At 48.5% G+C, this 25500-nt stretch overlaps 1 protein-coding gene across 1 annotated transcript; it reads right to left on the bottom strand.

Annotated features, from left to right (window-relative positions):
- Nucleotides 1-4637: 4637 nt before the first annotated feature.
- Nucleotides 4638-8798, bottom strand: LOC123401038 (ankyrin repeat domain-containing protein 13C). Its single transcript, XM_045094754.1, has 2 exons — nt 6890-8798; nt 4638-5423 (listed from the first exon to the last, which is right to left on the bottom strand). The coding sequence occupies exons 1-2, from the start codon at nt 8384-8386 to the stop codon at nt 5028-5030; spliced, it is 1893 nt and encodes a 630-aa protein (XP_044950689.1). The 5' UTR covers nt 8387-8798; the 3' UTR covers nt 4638-5027.
- Nucleotides 8799-25500: the final 16702 nt, after the last annotated feature.

Genomic DNA, 25500 nt, shown 5'->3' on the forward strand with positions numbered 1-25500 from the left:
AGTAGCAGCATCTATAAGATGACATAAAGATTTGTAAAGAACGCACGGGTCTGAAAGTTTCAGAACCGTTGACTAAAACCTCTCTCACGAGCAAGACGTGATCAGACCCCATAACTATATGGGTGTTGGATTCGTTCGAATCACATAGTGATGTGAACTAGATTATTGACTCTAGTGCAAGTGGGAGACTGTTGGAAATATGCCCTAGAGGCAATAATAAATTAGTTATTATTATATTTCTTTGTTCATGATAATCGTTTATTATCCATGTTATAATTGTATTGATTGGAAACACAATACTTGTGTGGATACATAGACAAAACACTGTCCCTAGTAAGCCTCTAGTTGACTAGCTCGTTGATCAAAGATGGCCAAGGTTTCCTGGCCATAGGCAAGTGTTGTTACTTGATAACGGGATCACATCATTAGGAGAATCATGTGATGGACTAGACCCAAACTAATAGACGTAGCATGTTGATCGTGTCATTTTGTTGCTACTGTTTTTTGTGTGTCAAGTATTTGTTCCTATGACCATGAGATCATATAACTCACTGACACCGGAGGAATTCTTTGTGTGTATCAAACGTCGCAACGTAACTGGCTGACTATAAAGATGCTCTATAGGTATCTCCGAAGGTGTTAGTTGAGTTAGTATGGATCGAGACTCGGATTTGTCACTCCGTGTGACGGAGAGGTATCTCGGGGCCCACTCGGTAATACAACATCACACACAAGCCTTGCAAGCGATGTGACTTAGTGTAAGTTGCGGGATCTTGTATTACGGAACGAGTAAAGAGATTTGCCGGTAAATGAGATTGAAATAGGTATACGGATACTGACGATCAAATCTCGGGCAAGTAACATACCGAAGGACAAAGGGAATGACATACGGGATTATATGAATCCTTGGCACTGAGGTTCAAACGATAAGATCTTCGTAGAATATGTAGGATCCAATATGGGCATCCAGGTCCCGCTATTGGATATTGACCGAGGAGTCTCTCGGGTCATGTCTACATAGTTCTCGAACCCGCAGGGTCTGCACACTTAAGGTTCGACGTTGTTTTATGCGTATTTAAGTTATATGGTTGGTTACCGAATGTTGTTCGGAGTCCCGGATGGGATCACGGACGTCACGAGGGTTTCCGGAATGGTCCGGAGACGAAGATTGATATATAGGATGACCTCATCTCGTTACCGGAAAGTTTTCGGGCATTACCTGAAAAGTTTCGGGCTCATCGGTAGTGTACCGGGAGTGCCGGGAGGGGTGTCGGGGACCATCGGGAGGGGTGTCACGCCCCAAGGGGTCTCATGGGCTATGGGAAGAGATAAACCAGCCCCTAGTGGGCTGGAATAGGTTCCCACTAAGGCCCATAAGGTTTGAGAAGGGAAAAACACAAGGTGGAAAGAGTTTCCAAGTGGGAAGGTGGAATCCTACTCCAAGTAGGATTGGAGTAGGACTCTTCCACCTCAAATTTCGGCCAAACCATGAGGGTTTTAGGCTGCCTCCTCCCCTCCCTCCCTCCTATATATACTGAGGTATTTGGGCTGATTTGAGACAACTTTGCCACGGCAGCCCGACCACATATCTCCACGGTTTTACCTCTAGATCGCGTTTCTGCGGAGCTCGGGCGGATCCCTGCTGAAATAAGATCACCACCAACCTCCGGAGCGCCGTCACGCTGCCGGAGAACTCTTCTACCTCTCCGTCTCTCTTGCTGGATCAAGAAGGCCGAGATCATCGTCGAGTTGTACGTGTGCTGAACGCGGAGGTGTCGTCCGTTCGGCACTAGATCGTGGGACTGATCGCGGGACGGTTCGCGGGGCGGATCGAGGGACGTGAGGACGTTCCACTGCATCAGCCGCGTTCACTAACGCTTCTGCTGTGCGATCTACAAGGGTACGTAGATCGGAAATCCCCTCTCGTAGATGGACATCACCATGATAGGTCTTCGTGCGCGTAGGAAAATTTTTGTTTCCCATGCGACGTTCCACTTCAGTTTCTTGGAAAGCTAACGACATGGGCTAACACAATCTTGATAGAAATATCAATAAGAAGCAAGTGAGAAAAGTCCCATAAGAAAATGGTGAGAACCCTTATTCGAATAAGACTGGTAAAAACTCCCAACATCGAAAACATCATAGAAGATGCATATGGACTCCGTTTTCGATGAACTCGAGCTTGTCATGAAGATGAACATAAGCTCTAAAACTCACAAAGAGAAACACCAAACAAGAACCAAGAAGTATGATGCAAGGATGCAAATGATTTGAGCTCTCAACGAACGATACGATCAAGCTACTCACTTGAGAGCCCCCCGTGACAGTACGTCAGTCTATCCTAAAACAGAAAACCAATCAAGGGCAAACCTATACCTTGCACCTCGTTCTATTGAGCTAGATGACGATGATCTTGGCTTCCTCAAGATGGACCACCTTTCTTGATTGCATTGGCTTCATGAAGACTAGTTGATTGCTCCCCATACACACTATGGTTGAGCCGCTCTTCAGTATATCTTCACAAGTCCATCGCCACCACAATGGACGGCAAGCATCAAGCATGATATATTCGTGCTGATCCACTTGAACTTGCACACCGCAATCTTGATGACGATCACCACTTGACGTCATCCTTCATGGGTTGCATGAGATCTTCCTTTTGACGCAAGCCCATGGAAGCACACCTAACCCCCACATAGAACTCTCACAAAGACCATGGGTTAGTACACAAACACGTAATGGACAATGCTTACCATACCATGGGATCACTTAATCCCTCTCGGTACATCTTGTACGCTTTGTGTGTTGATCATCTTGATTTACTCTTTGTCTGAGATCTTGATCAACCTTGTGTCTCTATGACCATTCTTTGGATAATACCTTGAATACCATCTTGGTCATCATATAAACTCCTTGAACCCAACAGATGGACTTCAAGAAGTGCCTATGGACAAATCCTATAAATATAACTTAAGGCAACCATTAGTCCATAGGAATTGTCATCAATTACCAAAACCACATATGGAGATATATGCTCTAACACACACCTTCTACGGCCAAAAAACAGAGAAGAGGGGCGCATGGGCAAGGATATATATATATAGGGATCTTATTAGTCTCGGTTGGTGTGAAAACCGGGAGTGAAGACAAACATGTAGTCTCGGTTGGAGACACAAACCGGGACTAAAGGGTTTGTGCCAGGAACGAGGCCCTTTAGTCCCGGTTGGTGTCTCGAACCGGCACTAAAGGTCCCAATCGAACCGGGATTGATGCATGTCGAGGCCCGATCGGCGTCCTAGCTGCTCGAACCGAGACTGATGCTCACATTAGTCCCGGTTCGTGACAAAACCGGGACTAATGCTCTGATCTAGCCAGAACCAAAGCCTTGTTGTCTACTAGTGGTCTTGCAGCGGTAGCGCCGACGGCTGGGACATAGCGTGCGGTCTCGCTCGTCCGCCTCCCTCTCCCGACGTTCCTCTTCCTCATCCAGCACCCAACGACGCTCGAGTTTCTTCTACGTCTTCCAGTGCAGGAGATAGATCGTCTCGTGCTCCAGCGTGGCGCCAAGCCAGATGGAAGGCGCGGACACCCACTGTCGGAGTTGGAAGGTCCACTCGCGGCGCTCCGGCTAGTGCTCCTCCGCCTCGAGCTTGGGCTTGAGAAGCGCCGGAGGCGCCGACGACGGCGATGGAGGAGGCAAGATGAAGTCGCCCGTAACGGATAGCTTGAGGCCCTCCTAGTGGGTGTCCTCATCGCGCCTGATCTCCTCGATGGTGTGGCCCAATGCCTCCTCGAGAGAGGCTTGGTAGGCATCATCCTTCTCCTGCTCCTCTGGCTTCACCTCAGGAGGCGGTGGTGGGACGGCGGATCGAGCTGGACGTCGTGGAGGCGTCCTGCTCATGCTCGAGGGCGAACCAAACTTCCTAGTTTGGGGAGTCCGACGCGTAGGCTGGATGCCGCCTATGGTCAGGAGTCGGCAGCTCGCGCCGCCGACGCACCTCATCCGCGTGTCATGCACGGACCGAGGCACCTTCGGCATAAGGATGTGATGTGGGTCCACATGCCAACCAAGCGGGAGATTGACATCTGGGTATGGGAAGGCCTGCCTGTACTGCCAGTGTCATCTAGCTTGATGGACTAGGATGTACACGCGCTCGCGTACCCGTGGTGCGCCATGACGAGGAGGCGTCAACGTTTAGGACGAGCTAGCGTCAGCAGTCAGCTTGCCCTTGCCTTTGACGAAGAAACCCATGGCGGATGATGGTGGGAGCCGGCTAGGTCTAGGGTTTTTGGTCGCCGGCAGGGGAGCAAATGTGGCCAGATGGGGACGGCGTGGCTGATCTTTTTTTTTTTGTGGCCAAAAAGCGCCCAGAGCCTAAAGGTGTCCTGGAGGCATCCAGGGGCGCGGCTGGAGTTGCTCTAAGTGTCTGTACCAATAGATACGCTCGCTTTATTGATAGTTGATAGGTCTCACTCGTCAGCGGTAATTAGCGAACACAAGCTGAAAAACAGGCCGTCCTAACATCACAGGCGCAATAGTAAAAGAATGTAGAGTCGAATGAGTGAAACAATATCCACAAGAAAAACAAAACAAAGATAGTGCCTGAAGAAACAAGCATGGGTATCGAGCTTCCTGGTTGCAAGAAATAATGACTGCATATTCCAAGTATTCATACAGCGGGAAGGGGGGACACTACAGCCCCATCTACCTGTCAAACACATCTTCTTTTAAACAATAACAACAACAAACAAGGCCGTATCATCATCATCATCATCATCAAACATACATCAACCATGAAGAAAAAACGGCAGCGGGGGACAAAAAAAAAAGAATCGAATTACAGACTAGCAGCAGGGTATAAAAATCCATCCTGTACTTCTTCCTCGGGGAGACTCCGCTACCGAGCCACACGCTGCCCCGGACGACATCGTCCGTCTGCGCCCGGCAGGCAGCAGCCCCGCCGTCGGCAACCTAAGCATCTTATGGACGGACACATGGGGAAACCTTACTATGATGTAACAATGTTTTACTCGAAGCCGTCCATCATAGGGTGCTGGGCCCCTTCCGAGGAGGTGCTTTTCGATGACTGTTTCCGGGTTGTGCTGCGCCTGCTCTTGGCTTTCTTCGCCTTCATCCTACGCTTCTTCTCGGCGGCATCGACCCAGGTGTACTCGGAGGGTATGTGGAACGGATCGACCTCATCTTTCCAGTTCTTGCTATCGCCACTGTCGCTAGACTGCGCACCTCGGCCCCCTCTGACCCACGAGTACCATGACGCCGACCCTTCCGAATCTTTGGACCTGGCATCCTGGAACTGTGTGGGGCTGGTTGGTGGGGTGGCGAACTCATCTAAAGGCTGTAGTTCCTCAAACTTTGTGAATGTCACAATTACCCGTATTGTTGGGACAATAGGGATGGCAATCTGTAAATTCACAGGACACATGGTTAGAGACAATAGGGATGGCAATCTGTAAATTCACAGGACACATGGTTAGAGATCTACTTGAAAGTATATCTAAACAATGCAGAGTCTATCATACATGCGACATTCCCCCACCCCTCTTTTGGTATTCAGAATAAAACACCCAGGGTGACCCTTAAGTAGAAAATATAGAACGGCAATTTGTGCTGTACATATAGAAGTTCCACAAACAGATTACCAAATAAGGCACAAGACACGCAAATGGGATCAAAATACTCAAATTCATGTAGTTAGGGGAATGAAACTCAGCTTGAGACAAAAGGTCAGGCTAAAAATGTACTGTATGGAAATAAACCAATGGCCTATACCATTATTGTTTTTAGCATTCAAGTCCTGCCTTGTTCAGATAGTAGTAGTTAGCTGTTGCCTCAAGTAGCTAGCAGTACTGGTGTTATTTTAATATAAGATAGGATCAGCCTTCAAATTATATATACTAAAAGTGGTCAGATCGCAGCGCAAACCTCCAGTATTGGCACAATATTAATTCATGCTCTAACCATTTAACAAGAATATTCCAGTTCGGCAAAGTATGCCCATTAATTCCATGAGTGGTAATCCAAAATATGCAAGTTCTGAAAACTCAACAGGAATGTGCCACATGATTTAACTGCCTCACTGTTGGAGCAACAGTACACTAGGCATTATTCAAAGATTTAAAGTTGATTTAAGAAAACAGAAAAGATGTGGCAAACAGATAAAATACAAAATAACTCATACTAGTACCAGCAGGTAACTGCATGCAGTAATGAAAAGAAACGTTATCATGTATCAAAATCCTAGAAAGAGTCTACCATATGCTGCATGTTATAAGCTGTGTTTATCGTTTTGACCTAAATATAAAATCCCTTATTTGACTCCAGTAACTTCAAATAAAAGGTCTGCTTGTATTTAATTATTTGTTGTTATTGGGAAAGTAAAGGCAATACTGTACAAGGACTATCATAGTGTCTAGCAAAGCAGGCAGATGGTGAAGACCACATCTCATGATTGTGTCCTTGTTAGTGCAAGACTTAGGATTTAGTGTATCAATAGTTTGAGCGTGCGAGATGCTCTTATTATTTTTCCAGTCCCCTAAAAATAAATATGAATTGCAATTTGCCATAGACCAGATAAGAGCCAGGAACAACAAAGGATAAATCCACAATAGAGGTCCAAACAACACAATATGTGACTGATAACAGATAGTATCCCAGCAAGGGAAACGAATACAACATAGCACAGTGGTCAGGCTGATGACAGATATCTTTACTTCCAGTGTCACAGTTGCATATCACCGAGAGCGTTGAGAAAGAATAAGCATGCAAACTTTGATTTGAGATAAACAGCAAAATGAAATCAATCAGAGCTCATTTGAATGACTTGAATAAAATGGGATAATATAATCAAGTTGACAGATGGTTGGTTACCTTGACTGGAAATGTGCCTGTAGGCAGCTTGGTCGTCAAGAGTTCCCTAAGCCTTCTAACAGCCTTCACTTTGTTTGCTAATACATCGAGCAAAGGGATCAGCTCATCCGTCTTCAAAGGGAAATCGGGTGTCAACCACAAGACTGGTCGTAAACCCTTCTTGTACTCACTTTCGAGTTTATTAGAATCCCCAGATGAGACCCCACCCTTCTTCTTCTTGCCATTGCCCTTCTCCTTCCCCTTCCCTGGATCACCCGATTCATCCTTGCTCACTGACTTGGGTGGCTTCTCATCGTTCTTGGCGCCTTTCTTGCCGTTCCAAAACCACCCCTTCTTGTCTTTTCCAGCACCGTTTGCATCTAACTGATCACCCCCTTTGTCGCCTTCCTCAGCCCTATCCTCAGATTCCTCCTCCTGGTTCCCCCTCAAGGCAGAATCAAGCTGCTTCCTCTCCTCGGCAGTCAAGACTTCATCCAGCTCGGTTTCAAGCTCTGCGCCCCTCCCATTCTTCTCCTCCCCATCCATCGCAAACAGCTCCTCGTCTGTCATTGCCCCAGGGACCCGTCTCGACTTGACAGTCACCAGGACATTCAACATATCGTACACCTTTGCCTTCCACTGCCCCACGGCTTCAGTCCTCTCCTGCCGGCGCCAATTCACGTGCGGCACAAGATCCGCCTGCGTGACGTCAATCCCGGGGCGATACATATTCGTCTTGGACATCAATGCCACCTCATGAGCCACCTCCGACTCCGTAGGCTGCACGCCGGCCCCTTCCAAGGCATCAGTGATCTCCTTATCCTTATGAGACAGCACTATCAGAGAGCCCGGCAGCAGCTCCTTACCCCCAGCGTCCTCAGGCCGCGCGCCATCGCCGAGAAACAGGAAGGTCTGGTCGGAGCGCTGGATGCGGAAGCCGTCGAACCCGGCGAGCGTCATGTCGGCCCTTAGAGCGGCCCCGCGCTTCCAGATGCGGTAGGTGTCGGAGGGGGCGATGCGGCCGATGAAGGGGATGACGGAGGACTCGAAGTGGAAGGAGATCTCCATGTAGAAGTCGCGGATGCGGGAGACGGAGGCGAGCACCCGCGGGAGCCGGCGGCACCACTTGGCCCATGCGAGCGGCTGGTAGTGGCGCGCGATGATGGTGGCGATGGCGTCCTCGCGCGTGCACACGGCCTCCTGCAGCGCGGACCAGCCGTCGGCGTTCTGCAGCGACCAGTCGGCGCCCGCGGACATGAGCACGTCGGCGGCGACGGGGTCGCGGAGGCGCACGGCGAGGTGGAGAGGGGTCTCCCTCCGCGGCACGTCGCGGCGGTCGATGACGGCCGACACCGCGTCCGCCACCCGCTCCCCCGCGATCGACTCCGCCTCGGTGGTCACCTCGCCGGCCCGCGGGAGTCGGGGGAGGCCCGCCACGAGGGTTCGCAGCGCCGCGTGGTCCCGCCGGTAGACGGCCAGGTGGGCCGGGCTGTGCGCGTACCTGGCCGCGTCCTCCATGGCTGGCTGGCTGGCTAGCTGCGGCGGAGGACCAGCCTCGCTCCCCGTCGGGGCGCGCGGGGCTAGGCGAGGCGGATCTGGCGCGAGGGAGGAGGCATGGGGGGGTCGGGCGCTCAGATCTGGCGCCCGCGGCGGGCGGGGAGGGGCCGAATCGGCGGGCCCCGCGGTCCGGGGCGGCGCCGGCGGCGAGGTGGGCGCGCGGCGCGGCGGGGGGGAGAGGGGTGGGGGAATCGGGGAAGGGAAGGGGGGGAGGGGGAAGTGGTCCTCCTATTTCGGTTCGGTTCGGTTCGGGAAGATGGAGAGGAGGAGAGCTCCGGTGATGCGATGTGTCTCGGTTTTTTTTTTTCTTTTCCCCTCTCTGGACTGGATTCAGTCGGGGCGATGCAGATGCAGTGCAGCCACAGCCAGTGCTGCCGCTGCGCTGCGCAGCGCAGTGGTGGAAGGAATAGGTCGTCTCCCTTGGCCGAGGTGGAGGGAGGGAGGGAGCCCGCCCCCCCTCTCTGTCTCACTGCAGGGTGGGCCCGCCAGTGTTTTACCGTGACATTTTTTCCCCCCTTTTTTGAGCGATCTGGTCTCTGTCTCTGTGTGTGTTGTGCATGATGATCGCGTAACGTCGGACATCGATCGAGCGGTGTTTTTACCCCTCTCTCTCTCTTTGTTTTTTGATGAGAAGAATTGCGAGCCAAGAGCATCGTCTGAGCTTAAAAACACAGCTCCAACAGATAGTTCATATCTAAAATAATTAGATCAGGCCTTTTCGTGATGTAAAATGCAACACCTCGCGGTGCAAATTACATCACGAGATGCATCTGGTCCAAAACCAGCCGCCGCCCGCTCGAGACCTCCCGCCCGTCCGGCGCCGCCCCCACGACACGCCGCTGTTTCCACGCCGCCCCGCCGCCCGCATCAGATCCGGCCCCGCCCCGCCCCCCGCCGTTGTTTCCACGCCGCCCCGCCGCCCGCCCGCCGCGGATCCGGTCGTGGCCGCAGCGCACGCCGCCGCCCCGTCCACCCCGCCCCGTTCGCCCGCCGCAACTCCGCCCGGCCCCAGCCCGCCCGCCGTAGCTCCGACCCGCCCCGTGCGTCGCCGCCCCGTCCGCCCCGCCCCGTTCGCCCGCCGCAACTCCGCCCGGCCCCAGCCCGCCCGCCGTAGCTCCGACCCGCCCCGTGCGTCGCCGCCCCGTCCGCCCCGCCTCGTTCGCCCGCCGCAACTCCGCCCGGCCCCAGCCCGCCCGCCGTAGCTCCGACCCGCCCCGTGCGTCGCCGCCCCGTCCACCCCGCCCCGTTAGCCCGCCGCAACTCCGCCCGGCCCCAGCCCGCCCACCGTAGCTCCGACCCGCCCCGTGCGTCGCCGCCCCGCCCCGTTCGCCCACCGCAACTCCGCCCGGCCCCAGCCCGCCCGCCGTAGCTCCGACCCGCCCCGTGCGTCGCCGCCCCGTCCGCCCCGCCCGGCTCCATCCGCCACCGCTCCGGTCGCACGCCCTCGCCGCTCCACCGCTCTCATCGCTCTCCGATGGCGCCGAAGAAGACGCCGAAGGGCAAGTCAGACTTCTTCGGCGCGAGGCACAAGCCCTCCGGTAACTGGGGAGTGGAGTTCTCCGATGTCGGGAGGCGTTGGTGGATCGACACGTACCCCTCCGCCCATCGAGGCCGCGCGTGCCTACGACGTGGCGGTGTGGCGTGCCGAGAGGCCTCAGGAGCACCTCAACTTCCCAGAGATCGAGAGTCGGGGTGGAAGCGGAGATGCTTGTGCCGCAGGGCATCAAGATGAAGGAGATCACGACGAAGAAGAAGACGACGAAGAAGGAGGACGAGGCCGGTCCCTCGACGGTGATCCCCATCGAGTCCTCTTCCGAGGAGGATTGGGCAGACTTCTCGGAGGAGGAGGAGGAGGTGTGCGACGACCCGGAGAAGGAGGAGTTATGGGAGCAGTTCCGCAGCTCCGACGATGAGGAGTAGTTTATCTAGTAGTTTGAAGTAGTAGTTAAAGTTCATGTATGAAACTATGTTGAATTTGATGTTTGAACTATGTTGAATGGACTAGTAGTTTGTCGTTTTAAGAAATTTTACATCTTCATTTTGGACCATCTATTGGAGTTGCTCTTTTGAACCATCAATTTGGACCATCTGTTGGAGTTGAGCTTTTTTCAGAGCTCCAAAACGAATTTTTTGGCGGTCCAAAATTTACATCTTCGGTTTTGGACCGCCAAATTTTGGACCATCTATTGGAGATGCTCTAAGCAGCTTGCCTGCCATTCATCGATGACGGTCTAGTCAATGATCGTCGACGCTGGTTGCTTTACCGGCTCAACCTCTCGATGATGGTTCATAGTGTCTACAATTGAATGAAATTTTTTATTGATTGAAAGTTGCTGAGTATAATTTATATAAATTTGAGAGGCGTGACGATGGGAAGAGATGTGTCGGTTCCAGGGGAAAGAGGCGAGAGGCGTTGGTTGGAGGAGGAACCGCATGACGGTTGGGCAAGGTAAGATTCCCTACTAATTACATTTGCTTATTAATCACAACATTTCTAATTTGCACTTGATCATGTGGAATCATATTATGATTGTCCACGCATTGTCACCATCTCAAAATAATACTTCTCATAGATAATGGTAGGTGATTCGATCGAAGCAATTCCACATGACTATTGTATGTGGTTTATCATTCTACGAAGCCATGCACATTCACGTGATGCTTCAAATAATGAAATTATGTCAGAATGATTGGTAGATGTTGTCATCGGAGTTTATTTTGAAAACTTTCATGATATAGCAGTACCATCATATAGAAACACAAAGTCGGTGTGTGATCTAGCATTGTAGGGATCAAATAATTAGCAAGCATATGCGTATTCAATCATATCCGAGTCCCGATTTCTCTGAAACTGAAAAAATTAGACAAGATCATTTGCGCCTTGGAGATATCGAAAGCTTTCTTCACTCCAGAAGAGGACAAGCCAAGAGTGTTTCTTATAATGATCAAAGCATTCTCGGGAACATATGTGAATTTTGTCGAGACACGTTCATCATGTTTAGGTGATTCAAGTCCACTATTGTGATAAATTATTGTGTGGGTGGGACTGGTGCTAGGGTGATGTTCTTACTTGAACAAACAGTAAACATAACATGAAACATATGAATCCCAATTAGATCCTTACGGAATAGCACATAAATTAAGGTTTAACCTTCTATCACTCTCGCAAATCATCATCTACTTAATACTGCACAATGCCTTCCCCTAGGCCCAAGCATGGTAATGTGTCATGTAGTCGTCGTTCACACGACACCACTAGAAAAAAACGTACATCTCATCAAAATATTAAACGAATACCAACTTTACATGGGTACTTATAATAAGACTTCTTCCATGTCCTAAAAAATAAATGAAATTGCTCACAAATAAAATTCATGCTAGTGACGAGAGGAGATAATATATACGATTAACGATCTGAACATACGATATATTCCACCAAATAAACTAACTAGCATCAACTACAAGATGTAATCAACACTAGTAGCAACCCACATGTACCAATCTGAGCTAGGTTTTGGGCAAAGATTGAATACAAGAGATGAATTAGGGTTTACAGATGAGATGGTGTTGGTGAAGATGTTGATGGATATGAGTCCTCTCATAATGATAGGAGTGTTGGTGATGCCGAAGGCTTCGATTTTCTCCTCTCAGAGTCAAGTATTCCTAACGGAATCGTTCCACCGGAGAAGAGAAGTGTGTCTGCCCAGATTCCGCCTCGAGACGGCGGCTCTTCATTTTGAATGTTTTCTCTCTATAATTTCTAGGGCAAATGACCTCTTATAGCAAAATATGGGCATCGAAGGGCATCTGTGGGGCCATGGTAGCTGTTGTGTGACACTTCTTTTTACCGATATTTTTAATATATTCTAAAATAATTTTTCGTAAAATATCAGGTCATTTGGAGCTTCGGAGAATAATTATCTCTATCGTTGCTCTTTTAGGTCCATAATTCCGGCTTCCGTCAATTCTCATTTTCATGCGTATCTTGCATATTAAGAGAGGAAATGCATAAAAATTACAACATAAAATGAAATATTGATCAAAAATATTATAAATAACAGTAAGAAACATGATGCGAAATGGACGTATCATCATTCATTCAATTCCAACGAGTCTAAGAACATCAAATCGGAGTTCGTATGAAGAAATGATGACTAGTTTAATTACTAAAGGGGTCCACAGCAAATGATGAACCATGATACGATCGTACTGAGTTGTACCACCCCTAGAAAATTCCAAATTTGTCTATATTTGACATGATTTTTCGTGGATTTCATCCTCGTTTGTCCCCATGAATTCTTTAGCCATCAAGGAAAGCATTGAGATTGGATTTGCCTCATTTAGAGGCCTTGGATGAAAGAATCGCAGCACTTATGAAGGAGGCATTGGGATAGATCTTATATATACACCTCCAACCCTAGCCGCTGTCAACCTTCATCCATGATCAGGTCACTGTTGGGGAACGTCGCATGGGAAACAAAAAAATTCCTACGCGCACGAAGACCTATCATGGTGATGTCCATCTACGGGAGGGGATATTCGATCTACGTACCCTTGTAGATCGCACAGCAGAAGCGTTAGTGAACGCGGTTGATGTAGTGGAACGTCCTCATGTCCCTCGATCCGCCCCACGAACCGTCCCGCGATCAGTCCCATGATCTAGTGCCGAACGGACGGCACCTCCGCGTTCAGCACACGTACAGCTCGACGATGATCTCGGCCTTCTTGATCCAGCAAGAGAGACGGAGAGGTAGATGAGTCCTCCGGCAGCGTGACGGCGCTCCGGAGGTTGGTGGTGACCTAATCTCAGCAGGGCTCCGCCCGAGCTCCGCAGAAACGCGATCTAGAGGTAAAACCGTGGAGATATGTGGTCGGGCTGCCGTGGCAAAGTTGTCTCAAATCAGCCCTAAAACCTCCGTATATATAGGGGGAAGAGGGGGAGCCTTGCCTTGGGGTCCAAGGACCCCCAAGGGGGTCGGCTGAGCCAAGGGGGGGAGTCCTCCCCTTCCAAACCGAATCCAACTAGGTTTGGAAGGAGGAGTCCTTCCCCTTTTTTCCACCTCCTCTTTTTTTTCTCTTTGATTTTCTTCCTATGGCGCATAGGGCCTTCTTGGGCTGTCCCACCAGCCCACTAAGGGCTGGTGCGCCACCCCCAAGGCCTATGGGCTTCCCCGGGGTGGGTTGCCCCCCCCCCCCCGGTGAACACCCGGAACCCATTCGTCATTCCCGGTACATTCCCGGTAACTCCGAAAACCTTCCGGTAATCAAATGAGGTCATCCTATATATCAATCTTCGTTTCGGGACCATTCCGGAAACCCTCGTGACGTCCGTGATCTCATCCGGGACTCCGAACAACATTCGGTAACCAACCATATAACTCAAATACGCATAAAACAACGTCGAACCTTAAGTGTGCAGACCGTGCGGGTTCGAGAACTATGTAGACATGACCCGAGTGACTCCTCGGTCAATATCCAATAGCGGGACCTGGATGCCCATATGGGATCCCAGCGTGCCTCTACGCTCACATTGGGTGCATGACCATAAAAGATGTTACTCATAGAAATAGAACAACCATTATTCTCTGACTTAAAAGAGTAACCGTCTCGCAATAAACAAGATCCAGATATAATGTTCATGCTCAACGCAGGCACTAAATAACAATGATTCAAGTTCATAACTAATCCTGATGGTAACTGAAGTGAAACTGTGCCGACGGCGATTGCATCAACCTTGGAACCATATCCTACGCGCATCGTCACTTCATCTTTCGCCAGCCTTCATCACCTTGAAAAGTCGATATTATCTATTACAACATGATCATCTCATACATCCAATATATCACATCACATCGTTGGCCATATCACATCACAAGCATACCCTACAAAAACAAGTTAGACGTCCTCTAATTTTGTTGTTGCATGTTTTACGTGGTGACCATGGGTATCTAGTAGGATCGCATCTTACTTACGCAAACACCACAACAGAGATATATGAATTGCTATTTAACCTTATACAAGGACCTCCTCGGTCAAATCCGATTCAACTAAAGTTGGAGAAACTGACACTTGCCAGTCATCTTTGAGCAACGGGGTTACTCGTAACGATGAAACCAGTCTCTCGTAAGCGTACGAGTAATGTCGGTCCAAACCGCTTCAATCCAACAATACCGCGGAATCAAGAAAAGACTAAGGAGGGCAGCAAAACGCACATCACCGCCCACAAAAACTTTTGTGTTCTACTCGAGAAGACATCTACGCATGTACCTAGCTCATGATGCCACTGTTGGGGAACGTCGCATGGGAAACAAAAATTTTCCTACGCGCACGAAGACCTATCATGGTGATGTCCATCTACGAGAGGGGATGAGTGATCTACGTACCCTTGTAGATCGTACAGCAGAAGCGTTAGTGAACGCGGTTGATGTAGTGGAACGTCCTCACGTCCCTCGATCCGCCCCGCGAACAATCCCGCGATCAGTCCCACGATCTAGTACCGAACGAACGGCACCTCCGCATTCAGCACACGTACAGCTCGACGATGATCTCGGCCTTCTTGATCCAGCAAGAGAGACGGAGAGGTAGAAGAGTTCTTCGGCAGCGTGACGGCGCTCCGGAGGTTGGTGATGACCTTGTCTCAGCAGGGCTCCGCCCGAGCTCCGCAGAAACGCGATCTAGAGGAAAAACCGTGGAGGTATGTGGTCGGGCTGCCGTGGGAAAGTCGTCTCAAATCAGCCCTAAAACCTCCGTATATATAGGTGGGAGAGAGGGGACCTTGCCTTGGGGCTCAAGGAGCCCCAAGGGGGTCGGCCGAGTCCAAGGGGGGAGGACTCCCCCCCCAAACCGAGTTGGACTTGCTTTGGTGGGAGGGAGTCCCCCTTCCTTCCCACCTCCTCCCTTTTTTTTCTTTCTCTCTTGATTTTCTCTTCTTGGCGCATAGGGCTCTTTTGGGCTGTCCCACCAGCCCACTAAGGGCTGGTGTGCCACCCTCAAGGCCTATGGGCTTCCCCGGGGTGGGTTGCCCCCCCCCCCCCCGGTGAACTCCCGGAACCCATTCGTCATTCCCGGTACATTCCCGGTAACTCCGAAAACCTTCCGGTAATCAAATGAGGTCATCCTATATATCAATCTTCGTTTCCGGACCATTCCGGAAACCCTCGTGACGTCCGTGATCTCATCCGGGACTCTGAACAACATTCGGTAACCAACCATATAACTCTAATACGCATAAAACAACGTCGAACCTTAAGTGTGCAGACCCTGCGGGTTCGAGAACTATGTAGACATGACCCGAGAGACTCCTTGGTCAATATCCAATAGCGGGACCTGGATGCCCATATTGGATCCTACATATTCTATGAAGATCTTATCGTTTGAACCTTAGTGCCAAGGATTCATATAATCCCGTATGTCATTCCCTTTGTCCTTCGGTATGTTACTTGCCCGAGATTCGATGGTCAGTATCCGTATACCTATTTCAATCTCGTTTACTGGTAAGTCTCTTTACTCGTTCTGTAATACAAGATCCCGCAACTTACACTAAGTCACATTGCTTGCAAGGCATGTGTGTGATGTTGTATTACCGAGTGGGCCCCGAGATACCTCTCCGTATCACGGAGTGACAAATCCCAGTCTTGATCCATACTAACTCAACTAACACCTTCGGAGATACCTGTAGAGCATCTTTATAGTCACCCAGTTACGTTGCGATGTTTGATACACACAAAGCATTCCTCCGGTGTCAGTGAGTTATATGATCTCATGGTCATAGGAATAAATACTTGACACGCAGAAAACAGTAGCAACAAAATTACACGATCAACATGCTACGTCTATTAGTTTGGGTCTAGTCCATCACGTGATTCTCCTAATGACGTGATCCAGTTATCAAGCAACAACACCTTGTTCATAATCAGAAGACACTGACTATCTATGATCAACTGGCTAGCCAACTAGAGGCTTGCTAGGGACGGTGTTTTGTCTATGTATCCACACATGTAAATGAGTCTTCATTCAATACAATTATAACATGGATAATAAACGATTATCTTGATACAGGAATTATAATAATAACTATATTTATTATTGCCTCTAGGGCATAATTCCAACAGTACCTTCATCCTCTCCTTTATGTTTATCATTTACATTTTAGAGTAGTTGTACCAGTCCTCGGGGATATAGATGAACTCTCGTATGTCTAAGCTGAATTCCGATAAGAGGTGATATATCTTTTGTTTATGTTCAAGTTAATAGTCTTCATGGGTGTTGTGAGGAGTGCTCACACAACATCATTATTGCCATTCATAGGGCATGGAGCATATTACTACCAAAGCAGAGGTAAATAATTGAGGTAAAAAGGTGACATTAGTATCATGTTTTCCTTGCCTTTGCAATGAGGTAGAGGAGTAGCCGCAAACTCTAGAAGGTTGCGTCCAGAGGAAACCCTTAATCATCTGTACTAAAAGAGGACGTGGGAGAAACTACGATGGTGGCATACATGATACGGAGTTTATGTTGTGTAACGCCCCGGACACACCCGCCGGCGCTCGTTACTCCTGACGGGATCTAGACTGGCCCCACATATTAATACTAGTCTTTTCTGCGTACTTTGTCCTCACTTATGCGCACCCGGGATCAACTTCCCGGTCGGTCACTCATCCTAGAACTACTCCAAGCCAAGCACGCTTAACCTGGGAGTTCTGTTCGAACGGGCTCCCGGAAAAGAAGGAAAGTCTAGATCCCGCCAGGAGTAACGATCGCCGGCGGGTGTGTCCGGGGCGTTACATGTTGTGCGTCGTCCCTACACCAGGATTATTATCAAACTCCCTTTTGAGTGTGTACGAAATTATGTCGGTGACAAAGTAATTACCGGTTAATAGTGACTTTCTTTTCGCTTCCCATGGGTTCGACACTTCACTTATCACGGAAGTGTTACAACAACATGCACTCTTACAGGACATCAATGACCCTTCCCGTAAAAATGCCACATCAGCACGCCGCCACCGACTACCGTGACACCAACACATAGAACCGCAATTTGTTATGTGTTGTCACTGGAGCCGCATAGCACCCAAATACCATTTTTCGGAGAAGGTTTTTACGGGAACTATAAAATCAACTCAGTTGTCAACCTCCCCTGGATTATATAGCCACCCCGTAAAACCATATTCAGTTGGAGTTTTTTATGAAAACCGTTGGTGATGCTCTTAGCCCTGATCTAGCAAGGCGGTTGCTTGCCTCCTGAAATGGAAATAGGGGCAAATGCAAGAAGGTGGGCCTGCTCTCGGGGCGACATCCTAGAAAGGTTTCTCAAGACCAAAGGCAACAGTGGAGCCATAGGTAAAATGTGTGCGGCTGTTTCGTTGATGGTCTTCGGTCTCCTCACCCATCCTCATGGTTTGAGTGGTCATTGTGGATTTGGTTGTACCCTTTTGTCGTTGGTAGATGTGTTTTTATTGGGTGTTAGTTTGCAATGTAAGCATGTATGGTTTTACAACTATTGCGTGTCGCGTGAGTTTGTCAGGTCACTTATGCGGCCGTGTTTTGTTATTTTTATTTTTGTGAGTAGTCCACATGTGATCCATTCATATCGGTATTCGTTCATTTTTCCGTTAATTAACCGGAAATATTATTTTAATTAATTAACTGATGAGATAAAATCGTTCAAAAGAAATAAATTATCACTCCCCCCACCCTCGGTTAAAAATCCTGTCAGTTTTGCCGCTTCAACAGCAGAGCAGAGCAGAGGAGCGCATGATATCTGATTCCCCTTGTATTCCTCCGTTGACTAATTAATATAAGGGTTAGTGGGTCTGGCAGTCTCAGGTCCACGTTCGTTCGTTCGCGCAACCAATAATAACAAATTAACAATGGTCTGACAGTCCGCGGAATGAGAGGGAAGAAACACATTGCAAGAGAACAACAAGCAACATGGCCGTCGCTGTTAACCATCGACCATAAACAGCACAAATCACGCGAGTGGCCAACCAATAGTCCAATACGCAGACAGAGAAGCTCTTATACGTCCCCAACCCCGACCTAACCGGTGTCGAAAGTCGTTGGCCGCTCGTCAATCCGGTGCCGTGTCGACGGGGACGCATCGATCGTCCATGCATGCACGCGTTGCTAGCTCGCTAGCTACCTGACGAATTCTGAGCCTGAAACCGTACGTGGTGCCAACAGCAGACAGCCACCGGCCGCGGTTGATTGCGCGCGGCATTGGCGCGGCGGCAGGTGAGCCGTGAGCACAAATCCTATTTGGTTGGTGGATCGCTGGACCGCTTGAGCTGCAGCATGCATGTGGATCGCTGCACCGCTTGAGTACATGATGCTAACAACTATAGCTAGCTGCAGCAGACGTGAGTGCGATCGAGCTCGTGCCTGCGCATTGGCACCGGATCGGGTCGGCTGCTCATCATCACAAAAGTAATACAAACTTCCTCCATATACTGTGGTAGCTGCTAGTAGTGGTAGATCGTAGAGAGGCAAGTGGGCTATGGGATCTGGGCTCGGCGAGATCGATCTCGCGCCTGCAGCGCGCAAGCTGTGGAAAGCACGGCGCAATTAGCAAGGCCACATGTCGTCGGTCAGTACTCAGTACTGTACTGTTCTCATTCTAGTATATATTAGTATCATATTATGCGCGTAATCGTGCTGCTTCTGCGCGTCCGGATCACCTGCGGCGTGGCTAATCGCGCATCTCTTGCCTGGTCTGGAGCCTCGACTCTTCTCGAGGAGAAGCAAGTGAAGAGCTGCATGCTAAGAGACACGCACTGAGAAATCATCAGGGACATGCAGGCATGGAACGGTTGCTCGACCGTTGCAATGCAGCAACTAGAAGCATATATATCTTTGTTAGGCCTCGTTTGACACGCGGGGATTCAGGAGGTTTCGAGAGGAAAATCTTCGGGAGGGTCAGAAACCCCACAGAACCTCGGACATTCATTTGGTAAGAGGGGTTTGCTTAGCCTAATCCCCTTCGTTTCCCTTTAATTTCTTTCTATCCATATGTTTGACCCTCCTCCACGGACTGGTGGAAGCAAATCTTCAAAAATTTAAAAGGGTTGGATAAAAAAAAGAAATTCACCAAATCCTCTCAAATCACCTCATCTCCAAACCTCGTCAATCCACTTCTACCAAACAAAGCCTTAGGCAGATCTACAGGACGCGAGTAGATCTTGGCCTTACGCTGATTCGGGCAAACGGGCAGGGGGGGCAAAGCGGCAGGAGCGGCAGGATGCTACTACTACCAGTAGTAGTAGTAGTCGCCTATACACATAAATAACATCGGTGATGAGATGACAGATAGGGGCATGGCCACTGGTCCCTTCCCTTCCATGGACCGAGCTCCATGTCTAGGCTCACGTGAACATGCTCCGTGAATTTATCTAGTAACAGCAGCAGTGCTGCTAGCCTGCTGTTTTGGCCAGGGTTATGGAGATGGGATTAGCAGGACAGCGAATTAACATAACGATGGAGTAGTGAGCAATCGTGGGTGCACTCATGCATGCATGTGCACGCGGTAATAAACAAAGAGGAATGCGAATGAGTGAGTTGTTGTGCATGTGTCTTAATTACCTGCTGCTTAATGATGATGACAGTAATCTCTCTGTTTTCTTTTCCTGTTCTCCTCTGTCTGTGTAATAAAATGCTGGTGCATGCTGTGATGATGGTAATTGCCTGGTTAATGTTGATCACGATCCCTCTGTCTTCCCTTCTCCCGCCTGTCTCTGTAGAGGCTGGTGCATGTGTTGCTGCTGTAATGATGGTTACAGATTTTATGTTTTTTGCGGGGGAATGATGGTAATAACAGATTTTTGATGTCGTGAATACGCCTACATGCCAATAGCTTCCTTTGTTTTTATTTATTTCGCGTATTAAAGTTGACTGAAATCAAACGTTATATAGTTTGACCAATTCTATAGGAAATAATATAAATATTTATCATAAATTCATATTATGTGAAAGTACATTCAACAATGAATCTAACATTATTGATTTATTATTGTATATGTTAATATTTGTGGACAAGAATGAAGTCTCAACGTTGTCCACATCCATCTTGCGCCGCGGATGGTTCCTGTTTCATGTGTAGGTTGCTATCCAGCATTTTTTTTTAGCAAAACCGGCGATCTTTATTGATTGACCAGGATGTTTACCGGATCTGCAACCGGATCATAAGGAAAGCCTAACCAAATGTGCCTCCCAGGAAGGAGAGACACACCGAACCTAGCAAGTCTGTGAGCATCAACATTAGTTGCTCAAGGTTCAAAACAAAAATTACATGACCCAAGTGCTTGACGATTTTGATGCAGAGGCCGGGGGCTCGGTTCCTCCTTTTCAAAAAAAAGTGCTTGACGATTTACTAAGATTTCCTTTATAATGCCTCCATCTTCTCTTCCTTCCCCATTGAGTATATGCTTCACACATCCCTGGCAGTCTGAAGCCACCTGAACTCTTTGCAATCTGAGGTCTTGAGCTAGTGCAATAGCTTCTCTACACGCTACAACTTCAAGAATTGTCGGATCGACTAATCCTTGTATAGTGAGCACCGAGGAGCCAAGAAACTTTCCCTCCTGACTCCTACATACAGCCGTTGCCGCTCCTAGATTGTGATGTGTTGACACTCTTGCATCCACGTTAATTTTCACATGCCCTGTTGTAGGAGCAATCCATCTCCTCTCATCTGGTTTTACTCCCCGGTCAGTTATTGCATGGCCTTTTGTATCATCGTCCAATTGGTCAAGTTCTGAGAGAAATCTATGGACGAAAGCATGTGTTTCATAAGGACTTTGAGTAATATCCTCATGGATTAGTTGCCTCCTTGCGTACCAAACTGCCCACAAAGTGACAACCATTCGAATAAAATATCCATGTTTCAGTACTTCCATCATAGCAAACAACCATGCCTTAGCAGACCTCTCTGTGGTTTCAATCATGTGTTCCAGCAGCTCCGGATCGACCAATGCCCAAACACATCGCGCCATTGTACATTCAAGCAGGCTATGGCGCCAAGAGTCCTGGGCACCACACACCCCACATACATCTCGCCTCGACATATTCCTGTTCTTCCTCACATCTTCTGTTGGGATAGAATTTTTGGCTAGCCTCCAAAGGAACAACTTGATTTTAGCAGGAACCATAACCTTCCACAGAGAGACCCAAGCTTTGCTCATACTGGTAACAACGGACGCCCCTGGTCGCCCTTCTAACCAGTCTTCCCTCCTCTTCCTTATTTCAACAATCATCTTATATGCTGACCTGACCGAGAAGAGCCCATTCTTTTCAAAACCCCACGACCGGAAATCATCCATATTTCTTGAACATACAGGGATTTGCATGATAGCTTGTGCATCACCTGGCAAGAAAACATGTCTTATCACTCCTGCGTTCCAACAAGCATTGCTCCGATCCAATAGTTCTGAGACTAATTGTGGCTGTTGGGCTATCAAAGACATCATAGGCCGCATATTTTCCTTCCTTGGAATCTAGTTCATATTCCAAATCTCTGTAGTGTGTCCATTGCCCACTCTTCGAATCAAACCCAACTTTAATGTATTTTTTCCTTCCACAACAGAGCTCCATATTTGGGAAGGATTGTTGCCCAACTCAGCCGACAGGAAATCCCCACTGGGAAGTAAACAACCCGAAGGATTCTAGCACTCAAAGTTTTTGAATTTTGTAGGATTCTCCAATCCTGCTTAGCTAGAAGAGACTAATTAAAGATCTCAAAATTTCTAAAGCCCATACCTCCCATATACTTCGGCATACCCAGACAGTCCCAAGAGACCCAGTACGACTTACGTTGGCCCCTTTTACTGCCCCACCAAAAAGCTTTAATCATGGAAGTGAGGCTCTGACTGTTGGAAATATGCCCTAGAGGCAATAATAAAATAGTTATTATTATATTTCCTGTTTCAAGATAACTGTTTATTATCCATGCTATAACTGTATTGAATGGAAACATAAATGCATGTGCGGAAATATAGACAAAACTGTGTCCCTAGTGAGTCTCTAGTTGACTAGCCTGTTGATCAAGGATGGTTAAGGTTTCCTAGCCATAGACAAGTGTTGTCACTTGATGACGGGATCACATCACTAGGAGAATGATGTGATGGACAAGACCCAAACTATGAACGTAGCATATGATCATGTCATTTTGTTGCTATTGTTTTCTGCATGTCAAGTATTCATTCCTATGACCATGAGATCATGTAACTCACCGACACTGGAGGAATGCCTTGTGTGTATCAAACGTTGCAACGTTACTGGGTGACTATAAAGCCACTCTACAATCATCTCCGAAGGTGTCCGTTGAGTTAGCATGGATAAAGACTAGGATTTGTCACTCTGTGTGATGGAGAGGTATCTCGGGGCCCACTCGGTAATACAACATCACATATAAGCTTGCAAGCAATGTGACTAAAGAGTTAGTTGTTGGGAATATGCCCTAGAGGCAATAATAAATTAGTTATTATTATATTTCTTTATTCATGTTAATCGTTTATTATCCATGCTATAATTGTATTGATTGGAAACACAGTGCATGTGTGGATACATAGACAAAACACTGTCCCTAGTAAGCCTCTAGTTGACTAGCTCGTTGATCAAAGATGGTCAAGGTTTCCTGACCATAGGCAAGTGTTGTCACTTGATAACGGGATCACATCATTAGGAGAATCATGTGATGGGCTAGACCCAAACTAATAGACGTAGCATGTTGATCGTGTCATTTTGTTGCTACTGTTTTCTCCGTGTCAAGTATTTGTTCCTATGACCATGAGATCATATAACTCACTGACACCGGAGGAATGCTTTGTGTGTATCAAACGTTGCAACGTAACTGGGTGACTATAAAGATGCTCTACAGGTATCTCCGAAGGTGTTCGTTGAGTTATATGGATCGAGACTGGGATTTGTCACTCCGTGTGACGGAGAGGTATCTCGGGGCCCACTCGGTAATACAACATCACACACAAGCCTTGCAAGCATTGTGACATAGTGGAAGTTGCGGGATCTTGTATTACGGAACGAGTAAAGAGACTTGCCGGTAAACGAGATTGAAATAGGTATGCGGATACTGACGATCGAATCTCGGGCAAGTAACATACCGAAGGACAAAGGGAATGACATACGGGATTATATGAATCCTTGGCACTAAGGTTCAAACGATAAGATCTTCATAGAATATGTAGGATCCAATATGGGCATCTAGGTCCCGCTATTGGATATTGACCGAGGAGTCACTCGGGTCATGTCTACATAGTTCTCGAGCCCGCAGGGTCTGCACACTTAAGGTTCAACGTTGTTTTATGCGTATTTGAGTTATATGGTTGGTTACCGAACATTGTTCGGAGTCCCGGATGAGATCACAGACGTCACGAGGGTTTTCGGAATGGTTCGGAAACGAAGATTGATATATAGGATGCCTTCATTTGGTTACCGGAAGGTTTTCGGGCATTACCGGTAATGTACCGGGAATGACGAATGGGTTCTGGATCTTCACCGGGAGGGGGGACCACCCACCCGGGAGGGCCCAAGGACCTTGGGGGTGGCGCACCAAGTAGGTGGGGTCAGACCAAGGCTGTCTTGCGCAAGAGAGAAAGAAAAACCAAAAGAAGAGAAAAAAAGGAAAGGTGGGAAAGAAGAGAAGGACTCCACCTTCCAATCCTAGTTGGACTAGGATTGGAGGAGGACTCCTCCTCCCCTTGATGGCGCAGCCCTTGGGGCTCCTTGAGCCTCAAGGAAAGCCTCCCCTCCCCACCTCCTATATATATGGAGCTATTAGGGCTGATTTGAGACAACTTTTGCCACGGCAGCCCGACCACATACCTCCACGGTTTTTCCTCTAGATCGCGATTCTGCGGAGATCGGGCGGAGCCCTGCTGAGATTAGATCACCACCAACCTCCGGAGCGCCGTCACGCTGCCGGAGAACTCATCTACCTCTCTGTCTCTCTTGCTGGATCAAGAAGGCCGAGATCATCGTCGAGCTGTACGTGTGCTGAACGCGGAGGTGCCGTCCGTTCGACACTATGTTGGAGCGGATCGTGGGAAGGATCGCGGGACAGTTTGTGGGACCGTTCGCGGGGCGGATAAAGGGACGTGAGGACGTTCCACTATATCAACCGCGTTTCTTAACGCTTCTGCTGTGCGATCTACAAGGGTACGTAGATCGGAAATCCCCTCTCGTAGATGGACATCACCATGATAGGTCTTCGTGCGCGTAGGAAATTTTTTGTTTCCCATGCTATGTTCCCCAACAGTGGCATCATGAGCTAGGTTCATGCGTAGATGTCTTCTCGAGTAGAACAGAAAAGTTTTTGTGGGCGGTGATGTGCGTTTTGCTGCCCTCCTTAGTCTTTTCTTGATTCCGCGGTATTGTTGGATCGAAGCGGCTCGGACCGACATTACTCGTACGCTTACGAGAGACTGGTTTCATCGCTACGAGTAACTCCGTTACTCAAAGATGACCGGCGAGTGTCGGTTTCTCCAACTTTAGTTGAATCGGATTTGACCGAGGAGGTCCTCGGATGAGTTTAAATAGCAATTCATATATCTCCGTTGTGGTGTTTGCGTAAGTAAGATGCGATCCTACTAGATACCCATGGTCACCACGTAAAACATGGAACAACAATTAGAGGACGTCAAACTTGTTTTTGCAGGGTATGCTTGTGATGTGATATGGCCAACGATGTAATGTGATATATTGGATGTATGAGATGATCATGTTGTAATAGTTAATATCGACTTTCGCGTCGATGGTACGGCAACCGGCAGGAGCCATAGGGTTGTCTTTAAACGAACGTTTGTGCTTGGAGATGCGTTTACTATATTGCTAGGACGTAGCTTTAGTAGTAATAGCATGAGTAGCACGACAACCCCGATGGCGACACGTTGATGGAGATCATGATGACGGAGATCATGGTGTGACGCCGGTGACAAGAAGATCGTGCCGGTGCTTTGGTGATGGAGATAAAAAAGCACATGATGATGGCCATATCATGTCACTTATGAATTGCATGAGATGTTAATCCTTTATGCACCTTATCTTGCTTAGAACGACGGTAGCATTAT

The sequence above is a fragment of the Hordeum vulgare genome, chromosome 6H (genome assembly GCF_904849725.1).
Source record: "Hordeum vulgare subsp. vulgare chromosome 6H, MorexV3_pseudomolecules_assembly, whole genome shotgun sequence".
NCBI lineage: Eukaryota > Viridiplantae > Streptophyta > Magnoliopsida > Poales > Poaceae > Hordeum > Hordeum vulgare.

Excerpts from the sequence above, each read along its gene's own strand:
- LOC123401038 (XM_045094754.1), bottom strand. The coding sequence starts at position 8,386 with ATGGAGGACGCGGCCAGGTACGCGCACAGCCCGGCCCACCTGGCCGTC. Across the intron at positions 5,424-6,889 it reads CAGGCACATTTCCAGTCAAG|ATTGCCATCCCTATTGTCCC; the intron begins GTAACCAACCAT and ends GTGAATTTACAG.